Raw genomic sequence first — 26,568 nt, 5'->3', positions numbered from 1 at the left:
TTACCAGTTGCCTTTGTTTTGGGGGCAATGCTGGGGGCTGCATCGGCTCATGGACTGAGTCGGTGCTGCTGAAAGAGTCATTAAAGCCGTAGACCTCCTGGAAGCGCTTGTTACGCTGCTCATAGATGCTCTCGCTCTGTGGCATCTGGTAGAACACAGAGGGCTGCGGTTCGGAGTAGTCTTCCACAAACTGCATATACTGGAGGACTGGAGCAAGGAGATGGATTAGATATAACTTTTATTGTTTATACTGCTTATACTTGTGACTCTAAATTCAAGCAACAAGAGTCAGAATGGACTTATTGCTTAAATCCATGGAGTCACTCTTTAAACTGACTTTTAGGCAGATGATATATACATGCACATTGTCATACACTGTTTTAGCATACAGGAAGGGCTGACTGTAAGGAATGACGTAATACAGTAGCTTAGGAGGAAGTGATGCAGCAGGTGTGTCAGGAAATGACCAAATGTTGCCCTCTGTGCCCCTGGAGCCGGACCCATTGTAGAACATCCTGGTATTCACTTCCTGCCTCTATTCACAGTGGAATGTTTCCCTGATATTAGATATGCTATGATTTGATGAAGAAGTGCAGCTGATGTCCCACTGTCCCCTTTCACTAAATCAACCTCATTCCTTCCTTTATTCTTCTCTTCATTTGACTTCATATCTTCTTTGGCCTCTGTGCCCTCTATTTAGACATCTAAATTAAAGGCCTTTATTCTTCCCTGCCATCTCATTACACCCCCATTCCCTCATTTCCCCTCACTTACTGTGTCTGCTTTTCTTTTCTGGGAGTGGCGGTGGGCTGACATCTGCATTCTCACTGGCTACGTATTGAGTAACAAACACACTCCCATTTGTTTGGGGCATGGGTGAGATGGGTGTGAACAGAGGGAATGGCGGTGTAGGGTGCAGCTCCTCTTCGGACAAGTTGTCATATTGGGAGGGGTAGCGCTCATACAGCACCCTGGAACTTCCGTCAGGAAAAGGGGATGTCTGGGTGTTGCGTCGCTGTTTCTGGGGCAGGGCAGGAGGTGCGCTGACCCGGGAGGACTGTAAGGGATTGGTTTGGTTGGTCCAGTATTCAGGCGGGTTCTGGGATGGGGGAGCGCTGAAGCGGGGATGTGAGGGAAGCTGTCCGGGTATTGGGGAAGAGGACTCGCTGTGAGACTCAGGCAGTGGGCTCAGACACCCTCCCACTGGTATTGGGGGCAGGTTTTCTCCTGCTGACAAGTCCTGGTGGAGGAAGTCATAATCTGGGTCGTAATGCTCTGTGTTGTCTGAAAATTTAAAAGAAAAAAAAAAAAAAGGTTTTCATTATCATTCACTGAAAATGAATCCATAGTTATGATTGACCTTAACTTACACCTGATGGCTCTATGATCACATATTAACTACAAAAGCACAACAGGCTGACTGTCAATAGAGTGATGACTCCTCTCTAGGCATCTGGAGAAATAACACTAAAAACTAGGGTTTGTTGCTTTTCATGTTAATTACATACTAAATATAATCTTTGGGATTGTTTTATTAAGACACATTTACTTGCATAGTATACAAGTTACACCAAATTTAATTTGAAAGAGTTTGATAAGTGAATTTAATAAAACACCATCAAATTTGTCTGTGTATTCTTACCAAGCGTCTCACAGCTGGTGTTACGAGAACACTGCCCACTGTCCTGCTCCATTGAGGAGAGCTGTTCATCAGACTTGCTGAGTTTACCCATGCTGCTGCAGGGAGACAGACGTGGAGAGTCGCCCCCGTATGATTGGCTGCCCCCAGAGAATCGCCTCTGAAGGAACTCCTGCTCATAATCCTGCTGCTGCATGGATGAGAAATTCTTAGTGGTTAATTTAATTCCTGTATACTGTGTTGATCTGGTCTGTTAATGTAGGTGCGCTATAATAGATCATTAGGTTACACTCTAACCTGTCTGTGAACACTGCAGGGCAGACTGGAGCCACGACTCATTGGGGCAACCACTGCCACACGTGTAGGCGAAGGGGCTGACTGGCGCTTCTTAGGTGGAAGAGCAGGTGGTGGACTATTAAAAGATGAAGAGAAATAGTAGAACAATTAATCAGGAATGTAGAATACTTTTATCTTTAAATAACTGTGGACAACAAGGTAAGCTGCAAAACCCACTTTCTTGTATGTATGCACACAAATCCATGTATGAATACAAGAACAGACACACACACACACACACACTGTCATCCCTCCTGTGGAGCAGCGAGATGAAAGGTGAGGGTGTTTCACGTTAGCCTGTCTCAGCTTTGACATGAAGCTATGCTGCTTGTCAAACCTAAATACTCAGTGAGTTAATATCAGGTCAAAATGGGACAAAGGGCGGAACATAAGGCGTCATGATATGAGAGTCAAGCGAAAAGACACTGCATAGGTCAGTCACACACTCTCATGCACTGGTCTGCCTTCTGATTGGATGATGAGTTTTGGCAGGGGATTTTAAGGAAAACACAAACATTGGGATAATGCAACCATGCAATTAAGAGTTCATCCAATCAAGGTGTACGGCAAGACTAGGATGGGATGTTATTATGGAGACAGATAATCTTATGGGCTAACATACTTCTCCTTCTGAGAGGGTCTCCTTTGGCCAGCGTCAGCACTCAACTGTGCTCTGTCCCCAGAATGCAAAGGGAAACCAAATATGACAGAAATTGAGAGATGCAGCAGAGAACAGTGAGAAAGGATAAGAGAGTGCAACAAAGGGACCAAAGTGTGCCATAGTGAGAGAGTAGTCTTGAAATAAACAACCACACTAGAAAGTGCAATATACACAAAATGTTTCTGCTTTTCAAACTAAAAAAAAGAATCAAAGTACAACAGGGAAGTCCCCCTTTCACACCTATATCCCAAAAGCTAGTCTTATTCCTCATTTGATGTGTGTGAAAGAGTCATTTTTAGAGACTTTAAAAAAAAAAAAAACAACCTAAAGTTCAAGTGAAAGAACTGTGATGTCACACTTCTGCTTTCTAGATTAGAGTGCAAAAGGTCACAAAATGTTTGTGGCCATATCACCACCAGGTCTGAATGAATCTCACTGAATAGAGGCAAAACAGGAAAAAGGACTCTTGCTTTTGATGAAGCATTTGAAATGTCACAAACTACAAGTGGCAGCTACAGTGGAAGTTTCAGTGTGACTGTTTGGGGGAGACACAGAATTCATATTTAATTCTAATTTTGATGAAACAAACAGCTAATTTCAGATCATTAATAAAAAAATCTATATATAAGAGAATGCAGAACCAACTGCATTTGTAGTTTGCGTCTCATCCTCACCTGAGCTCTGCCATCTTGACCTCAGGAAGGGGAGGTTTGGGAGGGGCTACATCCTCATCTGGTATTTCAGAGGCAGCCTCTGCAGGAGTAGCTGCCGGAGACGTCTTATGTGAGACCTCCTGCTCCCGATCTATCAAGGGCATCTCCGATGATACGCTGCTACACACATAAAGTGAGTCTGAGTGAGTGAGCTGCTCTGTGCGCCTGAATGTTTGTATTCAGGAGAGCATGCTTTGTACTCACCTCTCAGCTGTGGTAGCAGGTGGTGTTGGTTTGTTAGGAGTTGTCGGTGATGGATGCTCCTGTTTCTCTATGGTCAGCTTCACCAATTCCTGCTCATAGAAAACAACCAACGTCAGTAACAAGAAGCCTCCATGAATCATACAAATTAAACTGGGCTATTAGCACTGAAAGGGTCTAGAAATAAATAAAAAGGACATAATATAGCACTGTCAAATATTAGTTATGTTGGTTGTTTTTCTATTAAAAAAGAATTGTATAAAACTTTGAACAGGTCCAGTCCTCAAACATAACAACTTCCTAGTCATTATGATATCATATCTCTTCAGAGTGATTCAGTTTTATCGATTTATTTAGTTTATGTTCAGCATTTAACGCTGTATCTACACAGAAAGGTTTTTCTCTCACTATTCAGTTGTCAGTCACGTGCGTCTCAAGCAACAAATGCAGTCTTATTTTAATCAATGCCTTCCAAAACACGTGTGACCTACACTGTGTCACTGTACACTGTACGTGTGTACAGTGACTAAACATTTCAGAGCTGCTGTTCTGCTAATGTGCTGCTCATGTTACACGGTCTGTGTAGATGCAGCGTAAGGTCTTTTAATGGCAGGGTAATCTATACATGAGAATGCAGTCAACATTTCCTCTTTCAATGGAAGGCATACCTTTACTCCATCCAGCACTGCTTTGATGACACTGGTAACAGATGCCACATTTTCTTTGTCCTCCAGGTCAATGCCATCCAGCATCACCTGGTCAGCCCAGCGGATGAGGTTGGCCAGACTCTGGTACACACGATTATGGCAGGAAGACAGCGCCGAACTGTTGAAAGGGTGATTGGTGAGGTTAAGAGTAGAGCATGGCAATGGAGCAAAGGCAAAAAGAGAAGAAGGAGAAAAAGAGTATAGACCAGACAAAAATGGTGGAGATAATGTACAGTAGGAGAAAAGAGGTACAGAAACCAGAGGTGCAGAAAGGAAGATGATTAAAGACAACAGAGAGGTGTGGAAAAAAACAATAGGACAAGCATGTGTTAGACAGGAGGTGAGGAAAAAAAATTCCAATAAACAGGAACCCATACTTCCATCTCCCATCTATTAAACGGCATTCTAAGGAGGTGTTTATTGAGGAACTGCAGGAAAAACAGGCTGCATGTTTGGACACTGGGATATGCTAGTTAGTGTTGACAGAAGAATGTATAGCCTCGCAGAGAAACAGGAGGTGTTATTTCTGCCATTAGTGAATGGTGCGTTTAGACCCAACACTAAGGTGTGGCACAGGCCTGTGCCAACATGTTGCAGCTGATTCACATGCTGAAACATCCATCCACTGTCTCCACACAGACTAGCCCTAGACTGAGTCTAGGATGACTGTAGCTAAGAAGGATTTAAGGGATGGAAAGATTTGACCCAGAAATATTGTGCAAGCCAAAGGTTGTGGGTTATGCTGGAGCTAAACAGGAAGGATGAAATTAAAACTAAAAGCTGACAAATATCTACAAACTGACCAGACAGTTTGTAGATATCAGATTGATATACTGACCTTTTGGTAATTCTGCACTTTAATACTGTATGCCACATAGCAGGTAAGAGCTACACCCCTACTGGCCTGGTTATTTGACCAATATTGATTTGTTAAGATATTGAAAAAAGAATTTTACTTTCACATCTGTCACACAGAAATGTCTGGAGGCTTATAATCAAAAACATCTGGACTGCATGTAATTTAAAGCTTAAGTAAGACACTAAACTTCTACTGTGATCTATGGGGATTTGATGACTTTTACTGAGGCTAAATCCCCAGTGAAGATGCAGCAATATCTATCTATCTATCAATTGCTTCTAAATAAACTGCTGTGAGATACAAAATCTGTCTAACCTTTATACTTTCATCTTTACTGGTGGATGGGAAAAGCACAAAGACAGAAGTTCTAGCATGTCTTCACAGTACAAACAAAACAGTCTCTAAGGTTGCTTTCACAGAGCAAGGGTCTACTGTACCCAGCGAGGAACTAAGCAAGGAACTAAAACAAAACAGTTAAAAAAATCAAAAAAGGCGAAATTAAATTATCTTTCCTTTCCTGAAAAATAGCTGCATCAACTGTAATTAACACAAACATAATATAAAAGGTTTCAGGCATCAAGGCCAGTAACCCTTGATGTGAGGGATAGCAGCCGTCTGTCCCTGCATCATGCGAGCTCTAACATGTTCTACATGAAAACCAGCTATGTCAGGAATTACGTCAAAAAGGAAATGAAAAGAATGCACCAGCAGACACTGTACATTATTATATCTATGGCAAGAAAAAAAAGATTAACAATTTATAATATAGACAGAAATTATAAAGTCAGGTCTGCACATTACACTACAAAATATACATTAATGTGTCTATCTTGTGCAATAAATGGTAAGGGCAAGTGGGAATGGCAGCTTTCAAATCTTAAGCAAAATTTCGATGTGGAGTTTCGTTAAAACATTGACTCACCTGTGCTGTATTCGAGCCTCAACCTGAACCAGAGGAAGGATGGCTTCGAGCACCTTGCTAGCCGAGCCTGGAAGCATCTCCAACACCTTCTTCTCCACGACCATTTTGTCCACGATTGTCTTAAAGTAGCGCAGGGCACTGACCACCTCCTTCTCATGCTCCTCTAGCCGACTAACCTTCTAGAAAAGAAAAGGGGAGAAAAAAAAAAATCAAAACATAAAACAAACAACACAAACTCAATACAACAAGCAACAACAACAACAATCTCTTTAGTATTTAAACCGTCACATGAGTCTGGGCTCTGCTGGTTCTATTATTTCCATGGTTTGCTCGTATTTCAAAGCATAATCTATTAAGTGATGTGGCTTAAAGTCGTCTTTGTCCCACCGAAAAAGGCCTTTTCAGGTTCTCTAGTCTTTCACAGCGGGGCTGATATCCAGATCAGACACATCTCCAGTTTTTGTTCTCCAGGCTCTGCGTTTCACCACATTACATTTTAAACTGATCCATACCACCCTAAAGTGCTAAAACACAGCTTTTATCTCCATATGTTTACATCAACAATGGAAGATCTGTGTTTGAGATACAGCCTTTTTAACTGAATGAATTAAATAAAATCAAATAAAACAAAAATGTGTTGAAAAAGATAACATGAGTTCATCTACCATACATGGCTGTATAATAGTTTGGGCATGTGTCACTACTGAAGGAAGTAGCAAGCTGGCATTTAGTGATATGTCATTGCTGACAGAAGCAACAGGATAGAAGATAGATTTATGATGATGATTTTGTTTGCCTCCATGTCGATCTGTCCACTAACTTCTTAAGCTCTAAACTTTTGGTACTCTGTGCCAGAAGGGCTATATCTCCCACATCTGTCTTTTTCTATTTCTATGTTCTTCCTGTATTCATTACACAAAAAGTCTTAAGAGGGAGTGGTGGAGTTCATTCAGGAAGCGGCCCAGTTCCACTCATGTCTTTATAGGTTTAGACACCTGCAGTAGCTCAGCCAGCCGCCACATTGACTGGGAAGCTGTGGGAACCAGAAGGCAAACCCACACACACACTGACACAATGGAGTATGGGAGCACAAAACATTAGACAGGAAAACAATCGTTTCACAAATAGGCAAACAAACATAGAGAATAGGTGGGAAAGAGATGGATTTCCCACAATACACACATATAATTTCTGGCATATGACTGGACATGCACCTTGTTCACAGGTTTCTCAGTACACTTGGCTGGTGGCTCATGCTGCTGTTGCTTGCCCTTCTTGGATGGAATCCTCTTGATCTTGGGAGAATGGAACTTGTCCTTCAATTTCATGGTGAAAGAGGACAGATGGGACCGCTGCGAGTCTGTGGACAGAGGGGAAAGACAGAACTGGTCAGTCAAGAGGAGAGATTCTCTGGGGAACCAGAAATGAGATAAAAACAGATGGTACGAGCACACTGAGGAATTGATATCCCTCTCACAGAGGGAAGAGATACCAGCAAGTGTTTCTAACACAACTCTACAGGAAAGGCTCATCAAGCAGTCTGTGATGTGCACAGAATTATCCAGGGGGACAAGAATCCCTAAGTCTGTTAACCTGAGAATAAACTCCTAACTTACTGCTCCCTTCACCTATCTTTCCCCTCCCACCTGATAAAGTGAATCAGGAGATAAATGCTAATAAGAGCAGCGGGAGCCAGCAGGAAGCGTGGGTTTTATCAGCGACAAAATTATACCTCTATCAGCTGTAATCTCCCCTCAACTCGATGGCAGCGGGATCTGGCATTCCACAGCCATCAGCGTAAAAACACTGAATGCTGAATAGCAATCAACAGCAGGAAAACACCACAAAACCAGACTTCCAGCCAGGCAGCGCTTTCATCTGTACCATCGATCCACATGCAACTCACACATCCTCGCTACTGTTCTTTCTCCACAAGCATAATCCTCATCATCCTTACTCTGAGCAAAAGCCAAAGTTTGCTGATGCATACAAGGACGACTGAGTGTCTCATTAAAAATACTGATGAAAATGCTTCCAGTGGAGTTTCTTCCCAGTACCAATATGATGAGGCATGCATGACTCATGAGGTTCTTGTTTTACACTACATTTTTGAAAATCTTATCTCAATGCTGTGGAAAAAATAAATCAGCATGAGCTGTTCCCTAGGCATTAGTAAGTTACTCAAGATGTATGACAGATTAAATACACCACAGAGTTACTGCTGTGTTACCTTTAATCTGCATTTGACCTAGCTCGTAACATCCATGCAGGTCAAATCACTAAAATGTACATATCAGGCAAATTTAATTTTTTTATATATAAATACATGAGCTTTGGTAAATTTCATCATGCAACACCTGGGCAAGGTAAATGTAGATTTTTTTCCTGTCCAACAAGACCACTGACCGATATAGTTAATTGGAGTAAAAACAGCTAGTCCTTAAATCAGTCAAACAGGATTACAGAGAAAAAGAGTTTATCAGAGAGTCAGACTACTGACAAGACAGGGAAGACACTGCAGGACAACCTGCTCATCTCAACTGGATCAATACTCTGTAGCATAGCCACAGGGAAAGCTGTGCTGCTTCAGTGCACCTAAATAGACTGAACTGCGAAGTTAGGGCCCACAACGTATGTATGACTTATTTTACCCGAGGCTGTACATATCTGCGTTAGCCAGTCTTGCTGCAAGCCAGACCACTATCCTGGCAGAATTTTACTTATGTCAATGTGTAGCATGCACCATATGCCTTTGATTGTACAGCTGCTGCCATATGAATAAATCCTATCCGTTTGACCCTGTTGACTTCTTTATTCCTGGCATGAGTACAGGTAATGAGGCCAACATCACAATATGCTGGATCATTCTGCTCAACCCCAGCTTGAACAGACCCAGAAGGACTATGTGTGAGTTTACAGCTGCAACTCAGTGTCCCAGTCCACAATAGAGAAGCAGTGACATCAGCACAATGAGTCACCACAATGATTGATACAGCTGGTCCCTCAGACACCATGTCAGACCCTGTGGCTCAGCTGTTTATCATGCATACGGGGCTGGTTCCTTCTCTTTGCTTCCCATTCACTACTTTACCAATTCCATCCCTCCCTCCCCCTCTCTCTCTCTCAGATTTGAGAACAGAGCCACCCCTGCCCCCCGCCCCCCTTTCCTCTGGAGTTCACTAGAAGTCTGGCTTACTCTGGAAATGACGTCATCAACAGAAAGAAACGAAAAGGGTGAAAGAAAGAAAGTCAGCGAGAGAGAATGAGAGACAGGGTAAATACAGTGAAGTGCTCTGTTATAGTCATGCAGGCCTCTCTGCGTCCACCCCTCCTCCAGAGACGGGCCAGCCATCCTTCCTGCTCTCCCCAGCTGCCTGCTGTTGGCCGTTATAAGATGGTGATGTCATTAGTTGTAATGTCTCTTACACTGAATCTGACTAGTCACAGACTGAGTGGAAGAAAACTCACAGTAAACACATTTTTTCAGAGGTCTAGGCCTTTGTGCTAATGTGACTACACTTATTCTACTACACCTTCAAAATATTCTTACATATTTAAATTCTACAATGCAGTGAACAGAGAACTGTGCACACTGTACACCGCCAAAGAGTTATGTTTGTCTCCTCTAAACTGTCTCTCTTTCTCATACACACAGCCCTTCCCTGAGCTTCACTATGATACACCAAAACTTCACAGTATGAAGTAGATTTTTATCAGTGTGATCAGTTTAGAGTCTTGCAATCAACTTATGTTGACTTAGATGAAGATCAGATCACATTTTATGACAGATTAACGCAGAAAACTATGAAATTCAAAAGGTTTCACACAGTTTTTCTTGCCTCTGTACAAAAAGAAATTATCACTAAAATCATATTGTTTACAATGAATAGTTTAAGATTTAACAAGTAAACATCATATTTTTGAGGCATTTAAATTACTTAAACACTATGTTGCTCTGAAAGACCTTAGGGATGTTTAAAACAAACACTCCAGTCTGAACGACTCTTGAACAAAGCCTGGGAGAGTTCTCACACAAAGCTGGGGTGTAGTCAAGTCCCAGGAGCCTTGCTATATTGTCACACAATAAGCAAATACACAGACATACACACATAGGGTTCAAATTTATGGGTGCTTCTGGAAAGAAACAGTTTAAATATTCAATACAGCATACCTTAAATTGTTATATGTATGCATCTCACATATTTACTATATTAATAGAGGACATAATATCTAGTATCCTACTTAAAAATTTGACCAGTTTGCAGTTTCCCCTACCACAATACCAGCCTTTGCAGACCCTCTAGCTCAATTATTTCAAGCTAGCAGTATTCTGATTTTGTATTTATAACATTCGATTTAACTCATAGGACTATGAGGAATTTCCCCATCTGTCACTAAGGTGGGCTGTCACTCAGTGTACCAGTGCCAAAATCCTAACTTTCAAATGCACCACAAATCATGAGGCAAACATGAACATGTCCACACAAAGGTATAATTAATAAATTTAACGTTTGCATTCCTGAAGGGCTGTCAGACAGAGAGACATCCTTGAAGGTCTTTCAAACAATAAACTGAACCTTTTTAGTGTAAATAGTGTTTTTTATTCTTGTCTCAATGGACATAAGAAGGTTAATCTGTTAATATACCGAATTAGTGCCGAATTGGTAGATCCATACATACATATCTAGTTGTGCTACTTTTTACACATGGAGTTGTTTTAAATTGTTTGGCTTAAATGCACTGAAACAATAATAAGAGACATATGGCTTCACATTTAGAATATGTACTTTTCTTAGGGCCTGACTAAAATGTGTGGAGCTGGTAGTGATCCCCACAACACAACTGGTGACATATGAGCTTGTCCACATCTTACTGAGGAACTGACAGACGGGCACATTGATGCGGATCTCCTTCAGTACAGGTGTGATATATACAGGACAGCTGGTTGGCCCCTCACTTCCCCCGCACCCTACCTTCAGAACAAGATGAAAACAGAGAGGTGGGATACAGGGGACGATGTTCTTAAGGTTACACACACAGCTGTCACTTCTTACTGAGCTCCCCAAGCGAGGGGCTGTGCAATGAAAGTGTATGTGAGCAAGCACTGTGTATATGAACATGTCAAGCCCTCTAAAAGATCACAACAAGAGTCACAAAGGTCACTGGGCCAGCTGTTGAGTTCGAGGACAGCAAGGGGAAAAACTCAAACTCAAACAGCATGCATTGGTGAGATAGTTAAACTTATGTCAGCTCAACAAAGCAGAACAGGACAGTAATAAACACTAGCTAAAAGAGAGTATAAAGAGAATAAATGCATTACTTAAATTACATTTTGTAATCAGATCATGCTCTGTACTGGCTGGCTGTAAAACTAAATCATACTGCATTTTAGACAACTTATTTAAACAGTTTTTTTTTTATATTACCTCATTAAGCACCATCTGCTCTATATAAGTAAAGTAAATAAGACTAAGAATCAACTGTTATGCTAGCAGCCCTACAAGTCTCCATTTAGGAAAATCAATACTTTAATGGTAGCAACAATTTTAACAATCTATATCATGTTCACAGTTTAGTTCATTAGCATGTCACCATGTCTAATTAGCACCAAGCAAACATACAAATGAAGATAGCTGTAATGTTTTGTAGATATCTGGTCAATAACAAACATACTGGGCATTGCATTTAATTTCCTGGTGATGGCATTAGATGAAAATTAGAGGAATCAGTAATCAATACTGGGGATAATGAATGTCTCTAGTGGATTGATCTGCTGGTGGTGATAAAGAGAAAGAGAGGGATAAATAAAGTTAACTGGATTTATCCTTTGTCCACTGTAGTTATCCCTATCAAATTTCATGCCAATCCATAAGATGTGACACCCAAAAAAAAAAAAAAATGTTGCTGCTTGAGGAAGCAGATTTATAATGGCACAGCCTGATATCCACTGTCGGCCTTAATGATCATCATTTACATGCATACTGGGCTTCAGTAGGAATCCTCACCCAATGTTTGGCACATTTAACTGTGTGTTTATGGTAAATCTAGACACATTTAAGCAGAACATAAATACAAAAACAAGAGTGAAACTCCACATTAGCATAAATGAAAACAGTGCATTGTTTATACGGGACTGCCTGCAATGAGGCCTTATTTGACCATAAAAACAGCGACATAGTGAGTGAATTACTGTTCACTACAGTAAAACAAAAACCACAGAGAAGCAGCGCCAAGTGTCATATCTCCACAGGCAAGACCTGCTGTGGAGTAAAAGAGGAATGCAAGCCTGAGGCACGTGAGTTGAACAGCAGAGAGAAAATGGAGAGGAAAGAGAAAAAAAATTCAACAGGAAATAGTTAAGTGCTTAGTGAATTATTTATTTTCTCCATTGTAGTGGCTGGCTTCCTGCTGGCTGCATTCACTTTTCAATAGGAATCCTCTTTATGTCCTGTGTTATCAACACGTAACACAAGTCAAGCTACAGTTCAGGGATGCCAGAGAATGGAGGAAGACCTGGTCAGGAACATCGCCTTGATTGATGATTGATCTGAGAAGTAATGTAGAAGGAATCCAGTGGTTGTTTAGTTTTCCAGCTGTGCTGGAATATGATGTTCAACAAGAGGATACATAGACACTGGCAGCACCGAGGCCACTTACTGAATGAGCAAAAGAGATGCTGTGGATGGTATGTCCTCAGTCCACTTGCAATCTATTGTATATCACTGAACAAATTAATAAATTATAGGAGATTGTTTCCATGTGTACAATCAGATTATCAATAAAAGTGACACATCCATATTCGGGATGTCTTCAACTTCCTAATAACTAATAAACAACCAGCAGTTCATTCTTAGCTTACAGTATTACATTAAATTAATCTGTAAGATTAGGGATATGAAAGCCAAATTAGTTTGTCAAACATACGCTTGTAGATTGTTTTATTTAGTTTCAGTCAAAATCACCTATTTTAACATAAATGCAATACCTGTCTGAAAGGACACAAGTCTTGTTTTGTAATTTCCTGATTTCTTGTATAGAAAACACTTCTTCCAATATTTTAAGCTGTTCACCCCTCATACCAACATGCTCTTTAGCAGGTTAATAACTAGCAAAGCTGTCCCACCAATCTAACACACACATATTAATACAAATAACAGAAAACTGGATCTATAACTGCTTGGAGAGATCATATTTGGTAATCTGTGCTCAGCCTTTGTTCCACATGATAATGAGAGAGTGAATAAACTTTGTGCTATCTCCTCTTAGATGTAACCACAAAAATGGCACAGCAGACTGATGACTGAAAATACATCTTCAAGGGAAAATCCCGCTCTGTGAAATGTACATCATTACCTGTCTGAGTCATGACATTGTACTCCAAGATAACACAGAAAAAGTACCCCTTCTTATAGTTGTTAGCATAGAATGCTCAGAAACTGGCATAATGACTGAATGAATCACCTAAAATGCAAATAGGATCTGATTCTCAGGTTAATAATCAACTAAATTAAAGTACCCACACTCAATACTGTTTGACACAACTACAAGTTGAACTGAAACTAGATTCATTAGTAGGGATAAAAGTATGTTGAAAGTCATAATAAGCAACAAGCAACAAGTAGAGGCACATGCAAATAAAATCCATTTTAATCTCTTGGTGAGACACTTTGCATTCTTGAGTCTGTTTATTGGTAAGCTGTTGTCTTCTTTTTTACTAGTACAGTGGCAAGAAAAGGTATGTGCACAATTTACAATGTTATGTTATACAATGTTTGTGTAGTATTATTTTAAGCAGGCTGTGTTTTTTCTATTGTTGTGACTTAGATAAAGATCAGAGCACATTTTATGACCAAATCATGCAAAACTCCCCGTAGGGTTCACATACTTTTTCTTGTCACTGTGTTTTTTACATTTATATAGATTTACAAAAATCTATATATTATTTTCAAACCAAAACAAATATGTTTTCTACATTCTTTCTACATTCTCTACATTACCCTGCACTTTAACTTTGATGCATGCTTGCGCTCTTTTGTTTTACAGTTGTAATAATTTGTTGTTAATAATCACCTTAAGCAGGCCACCAAACTCTGTAGTCATATATATTTACTTTTTTTTGCATCACTTTGAAAAACGTAGTGTAATATAACAAAGTACAACCCATTGCTTATATGTTCTATCATTTGGAGTGATAAAAAAGTAGCCTGAAGCTATGTTTTGCAACAGTATCTTGTGCGCACAAAGTTATACTGCACCATGACAGAAAAATAGGATACAAGGCAGAAAAAAGTTTTACATGGAACCGAAACATGTCCTTTCCAAATTATGCCCCACACTAGTCCCCTTAAAAGACTCACACACAACAAACCTCTTTTGGTGATACCACAAGTATTGTTACATGTGCAAAAACACACATGTAAATATATATAAATAAGGAGATCCCTAATCACAAGCCATGGAAGCATACTTCAGCTAAAGAGTCTGTGTTCAATGCTCACAAAGAGAAGACTTTCTTTCCCTGTAGGTAAGTTTAAGTACTACAACAGTATTAAAGACCTAATAAAGTATGTCATTATCATTAATCAGAAGTAACTAATTCCATGAACCGTTTTGATTAACTAGTTCATTTCTTTAATAAAATATGAATATTCTCTGGAATACAAGCAACCAGTTCAGCACATTTCCACATTGACATATTGATGCTGGGCTGTAGACTGTGTCAAATACAGACCAGCAGTCTGGAAGGTGATATTTTGGAAGAGGGTGGGACCATTAAACTATTAAGCCTGCGTATTGTGTGGTGGCATAAACATTTATCAGTCTCTAGCCTCAATGCCTCCTCTGTTTAACTATGAAGGCATCAAAAATCCTTCCAGAGTTAACACCATCCTTTCTCTGCTGCAGCTTGAACTCGTGGTTAATTTTTACAGGTAACACTGATGGTAGTGAGCCCACACATTTCCTCTTTTAGTTAGCATGTGATGTTGTTGAAGACCACATTGCACATCACCGTGGGTTTGAGGTAAAAGATTGTTTATCCAAACATACTGATGGGACTCCTGGCTTGCATTTGATGGCCACTCTTTCACACCCTCCCTTTCATTTTTGTATGGATGTGTGTAACTGAGATGAAATTACCAGCAATGTATGTGTGATCCTGCATGTGGCAGTTTTAGTGTTGCACAGTACAGACTTTTACCACAGTACATTGACCAGGGGCTGTGATTGACCTTAAAAGTTATTATGAATATTCATATATTCCTCAATCCATGCCCCACTAGTTGTAGCTCCATCTGGATGAGTTCAATATGGGTCGAGGTCGCTGAGTGGGCAATGGAGAGCTAATGGAACTAGTTAATGGGTGCACTTGGCACAGCGGTTCAATGGGATTGTATTAAAAGCTATGGACAGAGCCCTAAGGTCTAGGTCACTCAATTGTCCTGATTGCAACAGAAGCACATATACACACAATTCAAAAGTGTACACACAAGCTTCCGCATCCTCAGAAAGACAAATGAGTACACAAAGAGACCCTATATTCACTATTCGACCAGAAATAAAATGTTGCAGAGCAGGTGCCACAGGGCCCAGTGTTCTACAGCATCGACAACAAACAGAACATCATCTACTAGCACATGAGCTGAAAACTTTTACTGCCCCAACTGTAAAATGAAAAACAAGAAAGGTGCACACACTATATGGCACAGTGAAGTATTAAAGGTTCAGAAGTTGTATCACAATTGTTAAATTCTGTAGCCTCCAGAAATGTAATAAACACACAAACCCTAGGTTTGTTTTATCAGAGAACAGGGGTTACGAGATAAATAACCTGAAGCTCTTTTTTGTTCTGTTGTTAAAAGAGATAAAATAAATGACTGATTAGAACTGAGACACTTAATCAACCTAAATCTGTTATTAGTTTTAGTAAATTTAAACAAAAGTTTCACATATTTGCTAGTTCCTGCTTCTTCATAGTGATTTGTTGCTATTGTTTGTTACGTGATCTCACTATTTCCAGACAGACCAACCAATGAATTGATTAATTCAGAACATATTCAGGAGGGTAATCAATAATTTAAATAATTGTTGAAGCTCTAATTTTAATATTTTATTATATTAGGGCATACGAGGAATCCAGTGCGCTAACTCTTCATGATTCCACTGACGGACGAATGAGTCTACAGACCCTGACACAGTGTTTTAATAGATGGGAGAACAAGTACATGTGAGGTAGAGGATTGAAAGCGGGAAAATCGTACAACATCTACACGTCATCTTTGGAACCACTCCTTACCCAGACAGGCTTGGCATTACCTTACAGTGCACACACATCCAGGCAGAAATTCGCACAAGACAGCGAAGCTTGCTGCTCCCAACACAAACACGCTCACTTGCTCAGTCAGTTCCTTCAAGTGACCTTCTGGCTACAGCGGTTTACTGCATTTTTTAGCATTCCATTTAAAGCTTGCTATCTGAACCAAACGTTTCAGCAGAGTGAGAGCAGACTGGTTGGCAGGCATCAGGTTCACCTTGGGTGAAACCAATAGACTAAAGAACCACAAAGTGCTATAAATACCCAGCTTGTCAGTATCTCTAACATCAAGCAGCACCAGAACAGAGACGCTGTGACAGCTAAAAACCCTGTGATCTACAGAGATGAATTCAGAGTTCTCAGTGAGAGGCAGCTGTTTTGGCAAGACAGCATGAAGCAAACAGGCACTATAAAGCACTTGAGATAGGAGACTGATCCTACAGACTAACACCCACAAGAGAACCAATCACTTCACTGCCTGAATACAAGACAGAGACAGATACAGATACAGACAGTGAGAAACATAAGCAACAGCGTTCTTGTGAGTAAATGGCCTCAAGCAGCGAGGAGTGGTACCACTCTCCCCGTGTTAGAGTGCTGTACAAAGATGGTGTTGTCTGTACAGCGGACTACTTGTCATCCTCTTGACACTTTGTGCACACACATTGCAATGGAGACTGACAGACACATGCCACATTATACATTGTTCAAATGCACTGTGCAAAAAACAAACTCTTTGCATTCAGATTGTTACACAGCTTCTTAAAAATAGGCTTGGACGACAGATGTGTCCGTCACAAAGAACAAGATTCGCCCTCACTCAGTCACTTGTAATTAGGCAGTGGTTGCTTCAACAATGTGAGCAATGAAAAATCAACCACAAACACGCTCTAAAATTACTTTTTTGTTTCTTTTTTTAATTATCATGCACACAAACAAAACAATGATGCTGTGTCAATCTATGAGTCATTTGCTTCTTCATTTGTAGGAGAGGTCATTTCACATCAGTGTTCTCAAATGCTTTCCATCAACCCCGTTTCAAGATTTAGAATTTGCACTGTAACTGTCTTTCATTAAACATTGCTCTATTAATTTGGAGCAGGGTATGTCTGAATGCCACATACATTTTTGAAGCAGGTCACATAAAATGGATTTGAGGTTGTAATTCTCTTTTGTGGGTTGACAATTCTCCACATGAAACATCTTGTTGGGGCGGGACATAAAGTTGGAAAGAAACTTGATTGGTGAGACAAAGACTAAAAACACTATTTATTAGTTTATTACCATTAGTTTAAATGTGTAAGTGGAAAAAAGTCTGTTTAGGAACACTGGATTTAATTAAATCCAATATTAGACAAAAGATTTATGTTTAATATAACAAGGTTAAAAAAACAAACATGTTGTAAGACTGCACATTATGCAGAAGTCATACCTAATCAAAAAGGTTATGTCTGCATAAGTACATATTATATTCCAGTGATCAACTGATGTTTTCTCTTCTTGCCTTTCTCTGAAAGCTGACACACCGCAGCAAACATACTGAATAAAAGAGCCATTTAGTCATGGCTACTCAGTGTATGTTAGAAGAGGCACAAGTCTTGAGAGTTATTGTACAATGATACTTATATTTAGTTCATTGCAGCAGCCTATTTAATTCATTTAACAAAAATATTTTTAATATCTTATATTTTGGGCCTTTTCACACATCACAGATATACAGTGCTGTGCGTTGGCATTGCTGTTTTTAAAACATAAGTTTCTCGTTCAGGTCATTTGATGAAGAAGATCCACACAAAAAAAGGGTCACTGAAGAGTTACTACTACCATTGACTGACCTCATTCTGCCCACAGGGCTACAGGTTCAGCCTAAATGGTAAAAACACTGTATCACTGCATCGATGTACGACATATTCTGTCTGGGTATGATAAAGAAATCAAACAGAAACCCAAACAATCACACTTTCATACACAAAGATGCATTTCCATATATGCCTTGACAACAATGAGGTGTTGTAGGTAAGCAATGTCAGGCTCTCTCTTCAGCCCTGATTTAGACTGACATTGCAAACTGTGGGATATCCCCTTCATTGTGTGGCAGCTCTCTGACCCAGCCATGGCACCCTGGGGTCTGGATGATTTGACACACTGAACACAAGCATGTGCACACTGAGGCACATCTTGACATAAAACCCTTTTCTTTTCTAGATCTTACTTTTTCCCCCCTCAGACCTAGAGATAGCTGCTTTCAGTCTCTGAGACCACTTACTATTTGTGCCTCTCTTTACTTCTCACCTTCCTCTGGCTGCTTTAAAAACTAAAGGAGATAGATATTAATTTATCCATCCTGTGCACCAGTTGACCAATACATTGTCATTAACTACCTGCTATCTCTGAAGAGTGTATGCAGTATATATCCATAACTAGTTGTTCATAGATAACGGTTAGAAAAACACAAATCTGTGCAAGTTGACAAGTGAAACTCACTGCAAAGTGAGAACTGAAAGAAAACCACATTTTTGAGTTTCACTAGTGGTTCTCAGTCCTGTTTGTTTTACTTCTAACATCAAGGACTAATTTACAATGATCTAACCTAAGTACATTCAGTTGATCTAATCATGATCTAATCACATTTTTGCAACAACAAACAACAAAAAAAGACAGAAAAAGCATTTTCAAAACTAAGAGTCAGTGACTTTGAGCGTTTGTCCCTTAGTTTAATGCGACTTTATATTGTACTGAATGAATACATACTATAAACTGACTTCATGTGAAAAGGAGAATGATTCGGTTGAAGATTGGTGAATCTAAGACAACTCCTCCAAGTATTTACAGTAATTCAAAATAACATCAGCATGACTGCCTTGTATGGCTGAAATAAAGGCTCTGCTTCTGTACCATGCTTAAGTCCATCTGTTTGAAACACATTACAGACTCTACCCGTCATTAATAAAGGTTACCACAGCTACCAAGACTGGGCTGGTCACACACCTATCCAAACACAGACTGATTTTGCCTAGGCCTAGGCTGAAGGGAAGGCTAGAAAAAATTATTTGTAAAGCACATGTCATTACAAATTATCTCAATTTGATTTAGAAAATAAAAACTAAGAGATAAAATAAAAATTAAGAATAAAAATGGCTAAATAACATACTAAAAATAATAAACAATGCAATAATGCAACTCCATACCTTGGCACGCACACAGACACACACTGTATCTTACACATACATTAACTGTATGTGAGACTCATGCGTGGATACATAAACTCATGCATAGATGCCGCCTACTTTGAGAAGGGAACTAGACAGTTCCAAACACCAGGTTGCACACGTAAAACAGAAAGCTTTTACGCTTAGCTTTAAACATAGGTGCAGTTTTTATAGATCTTAGTTCATCAAAGCATTCCAGAGTCCACAGTAATTAAACACACTTTTACCAGTTCCTGATCTTATTCTAGGTTCCATGAGAAATCCTTTTCTGAGGACCCAAGAGGTCTCATAGGAGGGTAGTTGGCTCTCTCTTCTGAATTTGCATTTTTAGAAATTCTCCAGGGTGATAAAAATACCAAAAATATGATCACAGTGTCATTACAGGAGGACACAGGCAGTAAAAGTAAAGTTTGGTTACAGTTTGTATTAGCTATCGCCTGTTTTGCTTCCACCAAGCAAGTGGGCCAGAACAGACTGTAGTTGCTTCAGTCTCTCAAATATTGCTCCACTTACATTCATGGTAGTTGTGCCACTGTGGCAGGCCAGTTTGGCACCCAGTGTTTGTCTCATCATGGTTTAAAGTGTTTCCACGTTCACTGCAGTGAGTGAAAGGGATGTCAGGCCCCCCAGCTAAGATATAGTCTATTTTTTTTTTTTTCAGATTGTGAAACTGTGAAATCACAGTTAAATTATTATGGATATCTTACATTACGGAAAAAACATATCTGACTATCAAATTAAAAAATGTAATACCTAGATATCTGTATATTTGGGTGTTACCTTCGGTTAGCTTTGTTGCTGTGTTCATGTGTTTTGCTGTTTTCCATGCATTCACTCAGATGACAGGTAACCTCAGAAGATAAACTGAATCAAGACACAGTACAGGCTCATTCTGTAGTTGTGCAAGATGGTTTACCACACAACCTTGGTTGAGAGCTCATGTCCCTTCTTCACACATTAAATGCACAGATTTATTAGGCTGAGTGCACCACAGACTGTGTGTTTTCAAAACAAGGTATTATGCCACTCTGCACTGTGTAATTACACAATGATGGACTCAGCTGCCTTAATTATGGAGCCTCTATGTGCTACCGGCGTGCCAGGGTGGATCTGTTCAGACAGCTTAACGGGAAAAGCACAAGCTTGGTAAAATAATAATAAATGAAAATAGTGTTAACCTCAACATGTGGGTCAACAAACAGGCTCAGCTACTATGGTGAAACAAAACAGGTAGCTTGGATTTAAGATGCCAAGATTACAGCACTACAGTTTAACAAATACATACTTTTTTGTATTGTGTAAAAGGATTAAGACCATAACATCTACACAAACTGGCAGGTCCTCACCTGATGAACCATGATTAGAGTTGCTATTGCTACGGTCTACAAATTTTAAAGGTGACAAGCCAGAGAGGCAGACTGTTATGGAAGGTTGTGGCCCAGCAGAGCAGCCTCCTGAGGCTGGATCCACCCAAGATTTCAGCAGAGAAAATGAGCACCTTCCATAAAGCCACACAACACAAAAAGCACAACGAGGAATGTCCCCTACATTTCATTCTGCCAGAGAGCCTATTTTACATTAAAGCTCCAAAACTGGCAATAACTAACAATACCAGCCTTAAACAAAGAGGAACATATCCCCACAAAAAACAGTACAAGTTGGCATTTATTTAGGAAAGAAAATTGGAAAAAAAATGCACAGCACACTATGAGCCTCTCTAACCAGCTACTCCTATAACTGTTAACTCAAACAGAACACTGTGGTACTTTTTGCAGCAAGTAGTCCGTTTTCTGGCTCATTCACTTACATTTCAATTTATGCCTATTTGACTCACTGCTGTTCAGAAAACACAGAATACCAAAAAAAAACATGTTCTCTTTTTTTTTTTTTTATTTATCCCCAGCTTGAGCCTCTCATATTTTACATACAGTACATTAAATCTCCCTTTGAAGCAGTACATAGCAAATGGTTTTCACTCCATGAAGTCTTTCAAAGAAATTTTCTTTTTATACAGCCTTCCAGTTGGTCTGAGCTACAAACAATTGTGCATTTGTTGACAAAGAGATGACTGATGACTTTGTCCAGGGCACAATCGTTGATTACTCAATAGGAATAAGCTAATAAAAATAAAACAAAATAAAACAGCAAACATTGTTATAACAGCTACACTCTAACATGCATCCATCACAAGTAGCATTATGCATGTGTGTCTTTACCTGTGTCTTCATCTAGATCCCCCTGTAGAGAGGAGTCTGTGTCCTCTGAGGATGCCTGGCTCCTCCAGCTTATATTGCCCATCTAAGAGCCTTGAGTCCGCACAGCTAGTAATCCAAAGATGATCCGATGGCTACGCGTTTTGTATACAGTTTTGTGGGTCAGACTGGCATTTCTTCAGCCATCACTCAATAAGCACTGCTGAGAATTAGTCACAAACTAACAGGTCCTCATGATCATTGTCACTTGACTTAGTCACATATTGCAGCAGATCCAGAAATAGCACATAGAGAGTGCATAAGGAATTGAGAAGTGTGCTTTTCCCAAATCAACTGTTTATTAAGTAACTTTTTCTTGTAAGAATCTAGAATCATATAATCCTTGATGAAACGTCTGAGTAATGTAAGTTTAAGCTGTCATCTGTAGTCCTGGAGAGGGTCCAAACCATAGACAGGGGAAGTACTGAACAGTTACAAGGAACTGAGCAGGCCACCTGCAGAGATAAATGACCTGCTCTCTGGCATGTAGGTCAACATTCAGAAGTGAAATCAAGTGAAGCATCATTTTTTGAGATGAACTCCTCTGAGGAAAAGGACTTAAATGCATAGATGGTGTCAAGAGGTGAATACAACCTGTAAATGGAAGTTGTATTAAATTACAGACGAGAACTCTCAAAACAATCTTAACTGCTGCCCTTAGCTCCTCCGAAGATGATGTTGAAGATGTTGAAGGTGGGGCGGCCTTGAAAATATTCATGTTACAAAGACCTGATTGCGTTCTCACAGCCTTTCATTGCTCATCGATACCCCCGGTTCAGCAATTACCCAACCTGTAATCCATCCATTTCTCGCCCTGATTCTTTCTCTGTGCAGAGACTAAATTCCCATCAGTGCTCTACCTTTCTCCACCCTCTTTCTTTCTCTTCCTAAGCTCTATTCCCTCCCTCTTTTCGCTTTCCCACACATGCACGCGCGCACACATGCACACACAAACTAATTACAACACAGCTAAATCTATATGAGTACAGCAAGCCTCTCATTCTGTGGGAGAGGGAGGCTAAAATGCTTGCTGCCATCAAACCTCAAAATTGCAGCATGTCAAACCAAGACCCATAGCTTGCCCTGCACAACAGTGGGATCACTCATCAGTAGTGTGCGCAGACCTAATTGCCCAGGGAACCCTTTTGTAATCACGACTTCTTTAGCTCTTGCTCAGAGTTTTGGTGACTTAGGCATGTGGGGCTTGCTATTTCTGTACATCAGTCGTGAAGATATTTCAGTCTGAAGTAAAGCAGTTACCACTTAGCAAACACAAAGCCATCAAAATCACTTACACTTCAGTGTTAACTCAAGGAATGCTTGAGTGTAAACTCTTTGCATTACAGCTAAACCCTTCCGAAGGCAAACACACAAATACACACTCCCACACTATGTGGGGGGCTGGCAGTCTAAAATAAGGAACTGATGGATCAGTTCCGCTGTGTCTGACTACTACCATTGACTGTCCAGTAAGAGAAGGATCTGATGGCTAATTATAAAACACTGTGCTACTCCCACAACTTTGTTACCAACATTGGCATACCAAATGTGTAACAGTCCCAATCTTTGTGGGGAGAAATAGGGACATGTTGCAACTTCAGTTATACAAATATAAAGCAGAAACTTGAGCTTTGAATTGTCTAATTATATTCAGAATAAAATTAACTCATGTTCTGGCATCGGGACTACAGCTGTTTTACTCTGTAGTCAAGCCATTCAGTTTTAGAATTACTGGTGTGAATGAAAACTTCATATGCTATGCAGCTTTTTGGTCAACACCACTGTAGACATTGAATTTGTGTATGGATTACAGCCTAGGCTGCCAAGGTCATGAAGTCATGTTGGTGTGTATACAGAGAATGGGGTTCAGTGTTAAAACAGACACGAGAACCACCCACTTGATTCCCCTAGGATGTGACATTCTCCAAAGCTCCACACAACATGATATAGGGGGGAGGCCTAACAGGTAACACAGTGTCAGGGTTTACCTCCCAAGGGAGGACAAGTCGGTGACAGTGGGATACATAGTGATTAGGCAGTATGTTGATAAAGCTACTGATTTATGATCAGAGAAGATACACAGACTCTTAGTTAGTGGCTGCAGCTCGGTGTCACTGATATGCCAACTTGATCTGTGTATTATAGCAGCCATCTGCATGGTAAATCTTTAACCCCAAAATATATCCATATGCAGGAATCCCTACTTGCAGACCTTTCTTTCACTTTCTCCTTTTAATTTGCTCCTGAAGGCACCTTTGAATTAATCTCCTTCTGTCAAGTTCTGAACCTGCCCCCCTTTTTCTGCAGAGTCTCTACAGTCTGAGCCCACGCAGACAACAGGATCCTTTTAATACCATCTATTTCCACACATTCTCTCTCTCCCCCTCTCTCTCTCTCTGGGACAAAGGGTGAAGAGGCTCAAACTGAAACTATGGCTGCTTCACAGTTATTTAATGCTACCACTTGCAGCCAACATAACCTGTCCTCTGAGTACACTGGGATCAGTGGGTGCAGGTGGAAGATGGCGGTGACAATAGACTAATGAGTGACCCAGTAAACACAACTGGGCAGCCTAAGCAAACAAGTTCACGTGATAGAGCGGATGCAAGTGAGAAGTGATGGATTGAGCTCATTGTGACAATGATTCAAATTCATGACTATATTTGTTTTAACTCATCAACTACACACACACACACACACACAATACCCTGCCTGAGGTTTCATTTAGCTGTGACCATATGTAGTCATCTGTCTGCAAGACACGAAAGGAATCGGAAACTTTTACGCTTATGAGGAATGAGTGAGCTAGTGGTGGGTGACACTCCCTCCCTCCCTGCCTGCCTGTTACTGGGAGCTGTGTGCAAGTGTGCGTCCATTTACTGCAGGCATCACCGGACAGGGCTGTACGTGGAGCGAAGCATGGAGACAGCTGGTGGAGTGGGATGCAAGTGTAGCTGGAGGGTATAAAGTTTCCTTTCCAAAAGGCATGACCGAGACCACCCCGGTTTACCCTCACACTCGCACTCTTCTGCAGTGCTTTTATGGTTTTTAAAAGAAGATGCACAGAAGACGAACAGCGCTGGTAGACACAACCAGGGTAAAAAGCAACAACAACAAAAAAAAAAATTGCCACGTGCACAATGCTGAAATCAACACAACACAAATACACACCCCAGTCTTGGGCGTGAACGCATCACAACTCCAGTGTGCTAGGTAACAGCGGAGCTAGTGTTAGCTAGTGAAAAGCTAATGTTTAGCTGCTGCTAGCATCGCAAAACCCATCTTAAGTGTTAGCTAACAGCCAAATATGAAGCAGAAAAAAGGCATTAAAGCACCATATGTTCAATTATGTATTTGTTTAATTTTTTCCTTCTTGTGTCAAGCACTAAGATTTATTCTTAAATGTTAGTGATGCTCCCAAACGATCAAACCGTGGTATATTTACGGTGAGAGTGAATGGTGAAATGCCGGTGAACTAACGTTACCGTGTAACGCTAAGCTATAACGTTGAAATGATAGCATATTTAAATTGCATTTTCCAGGATAAACAGCGCACGACATCCCGTCTGGCTAAATTGTTGGAGTGGTAACAACAGGAATCATTCAGTGCTCATTGAAACTGCTTTTTTTCTAGTCTAGATGTGGTTGAAACGGCGCAGAAAAAGCCACTGGCTCCAGCGAGTAACGTTAGCTAATGCTAGAAAGCTGCTAGCTGATACGGTGACGGCTATTTTAACTGGATAGCCGAGAAAAGAACAGTCCATAAGGCCCAATTAAACCACCACTTACACGGACAACAGTACTTATCTGGAGCCACATTTACACACGTATCGTCCCATACACCCCGCATTTGATCCACCTTTTCCCCCCCGTGTGAGGGATACCGTTATCCAGTATCCCGAGGTGGAGCAGTGTGGTCGAGTCGAGCCGGGCAGGACTTACCTTGCTTGCTCTCTATTTTTCCCGACATTTTCGTCTCCAGCAGCTGTGATCCCACTCGCAGTTCACCAAAACGTTAGCTACAGACGAGCTTCGCCGTGTCTCCTCCGATTATTCCCTCATTTTCGACACTCTGTTGTGTCCATGAGATGATTCCGCCAGGGTTAGTGTAATATATTTATAGGCCACACACATTGGTACGGTCAGAAACTGTCTCAGTCCGTCTCCGGGTGATTTTCACTGGTTACACACACACCACCACCACCACACACACACACACACACACACACACGTTCATGCCTTGAACCGAGATTGGGATAGAGGCTGCTCGGTCGGTGCAGCAGCGCCCCCCAGCGTCAGGAATTAGAAGCGTCAATCTGTCAACAAGGGGATGGGCGTGTTTCATATTCAATGCAAAGAGTAGTAACAAACCAGGACTTGTTTGTGGTGCAATAATGGGGACCAGGGATTGACAAAGAGCTTGCAAGAGTTTCACATGAAATCTATCTATCTGTTTATCTGGTGTAGTGGAAGGAGGCATTGCTGCATGCTGCATGCTCTCCCTGTGACACTGCAGCTTCCCCCCACTGTCCACAGACATGCATGTTATGTTAATTGGTGACTCTAAATTGCCCTAGGTTGGTGTGAATGGTTCTGCCTCTATGTATCAACCTCTATGTCTACAGTATCGCCAAGTACCCATGAGGACCTTTACCAGTACATTGTGTATGATATTGACAATATGCTGTAGTTTTGCCCATGGTTGTGACATAAAGGAGCTGGCTTTGTCTCTCTTCTGAAATGTTGAGGTAGAAACC

The 26,568-nt window shown here is 40.6% G+C and overlaps 1 protein-coding gene across 6 annotated transcripts in view; it reads right to left on the bottom strand.

The window, feature by feature from the left end:
- rapgef1b (Rap guanine nucleotide exchange factor (GEF) 1b) overlaps positions 1 to 26,033 on the bottom strand; it is a 38,172-nt gene extending 12,139 nt beyond the window's left edge. For 2 of the 6 annotated variants that reach the window (XM_026354362.1, XM_026354366.1), the window contains exons 1-10: positions 25,754 to 26,032; positions 7,253 to 7,398; positions 6,039 to 6,217; positions 4,219 to 4,375; positions 3,554 to 3,642; positions 3,311 to 3,469; positions 1,937 to 2,051; positions 1,643 to 1,829; positions 775 to 1,284; positions 5 to 207 (exon numbers count right to left, since the gene is read on the bottom strand). In XM_026354362.1, coding sequence (XP_026210147.1) covers positions 5 to 207; positions 775 to 1,284; positions 1,643 to 1,829; positions 1,937 to 2,051; positions 3,311 to 3,469; positions 3,554 to 3,642; positions 4,219 to 4,375; positions 6,039 to 6,217; positions 7,253 to 7,398; positions 25,754 to 25,781 — 1,773 coding nt within the window. In that variant the 5' untranslated portion in view covers positions 25,782 to 26,032. Of the gene's footprint in view, positions 1 to 4; positions 208 to 774; positions 1,285 to 1,642; positions 1,830 to 1,936; positions 2,052 to 3,310; positions 3,470 to 3,553; positions 3,643 to 4,218; positions 4,376 to 6,038; positions 6,218 to 7,252; positions 7,399 to 25,753 lie in introns of all 6 variants that reach the window. The other 4 variants (XM_026354367.1, XM_026354364.1, XM_026354363.1 and 1 more) reach the window with 4 other exon arrangements.
- Between the last annotated feature and the right edge of the window lie 535 nt (positions 26,034 to 26,568).

This window comes from Anabas testudineus, chromosome 12 (assembly GCF_900324465.2).
Source record: "Anabas testudineus chromosome 12, fAnaTes1.2, whole genome shotgun sequence".
In the NCBI taxonomy this organism is placed as follows: Eukaryota; Metazoa; Chordata; class Actinopteri; order Anabantiformes; family Anabantidae; genus Anabas; species Anabas testudineus.
This window is presented reverse-complemented; position numbering and strand designations above follow the sequence as displayed.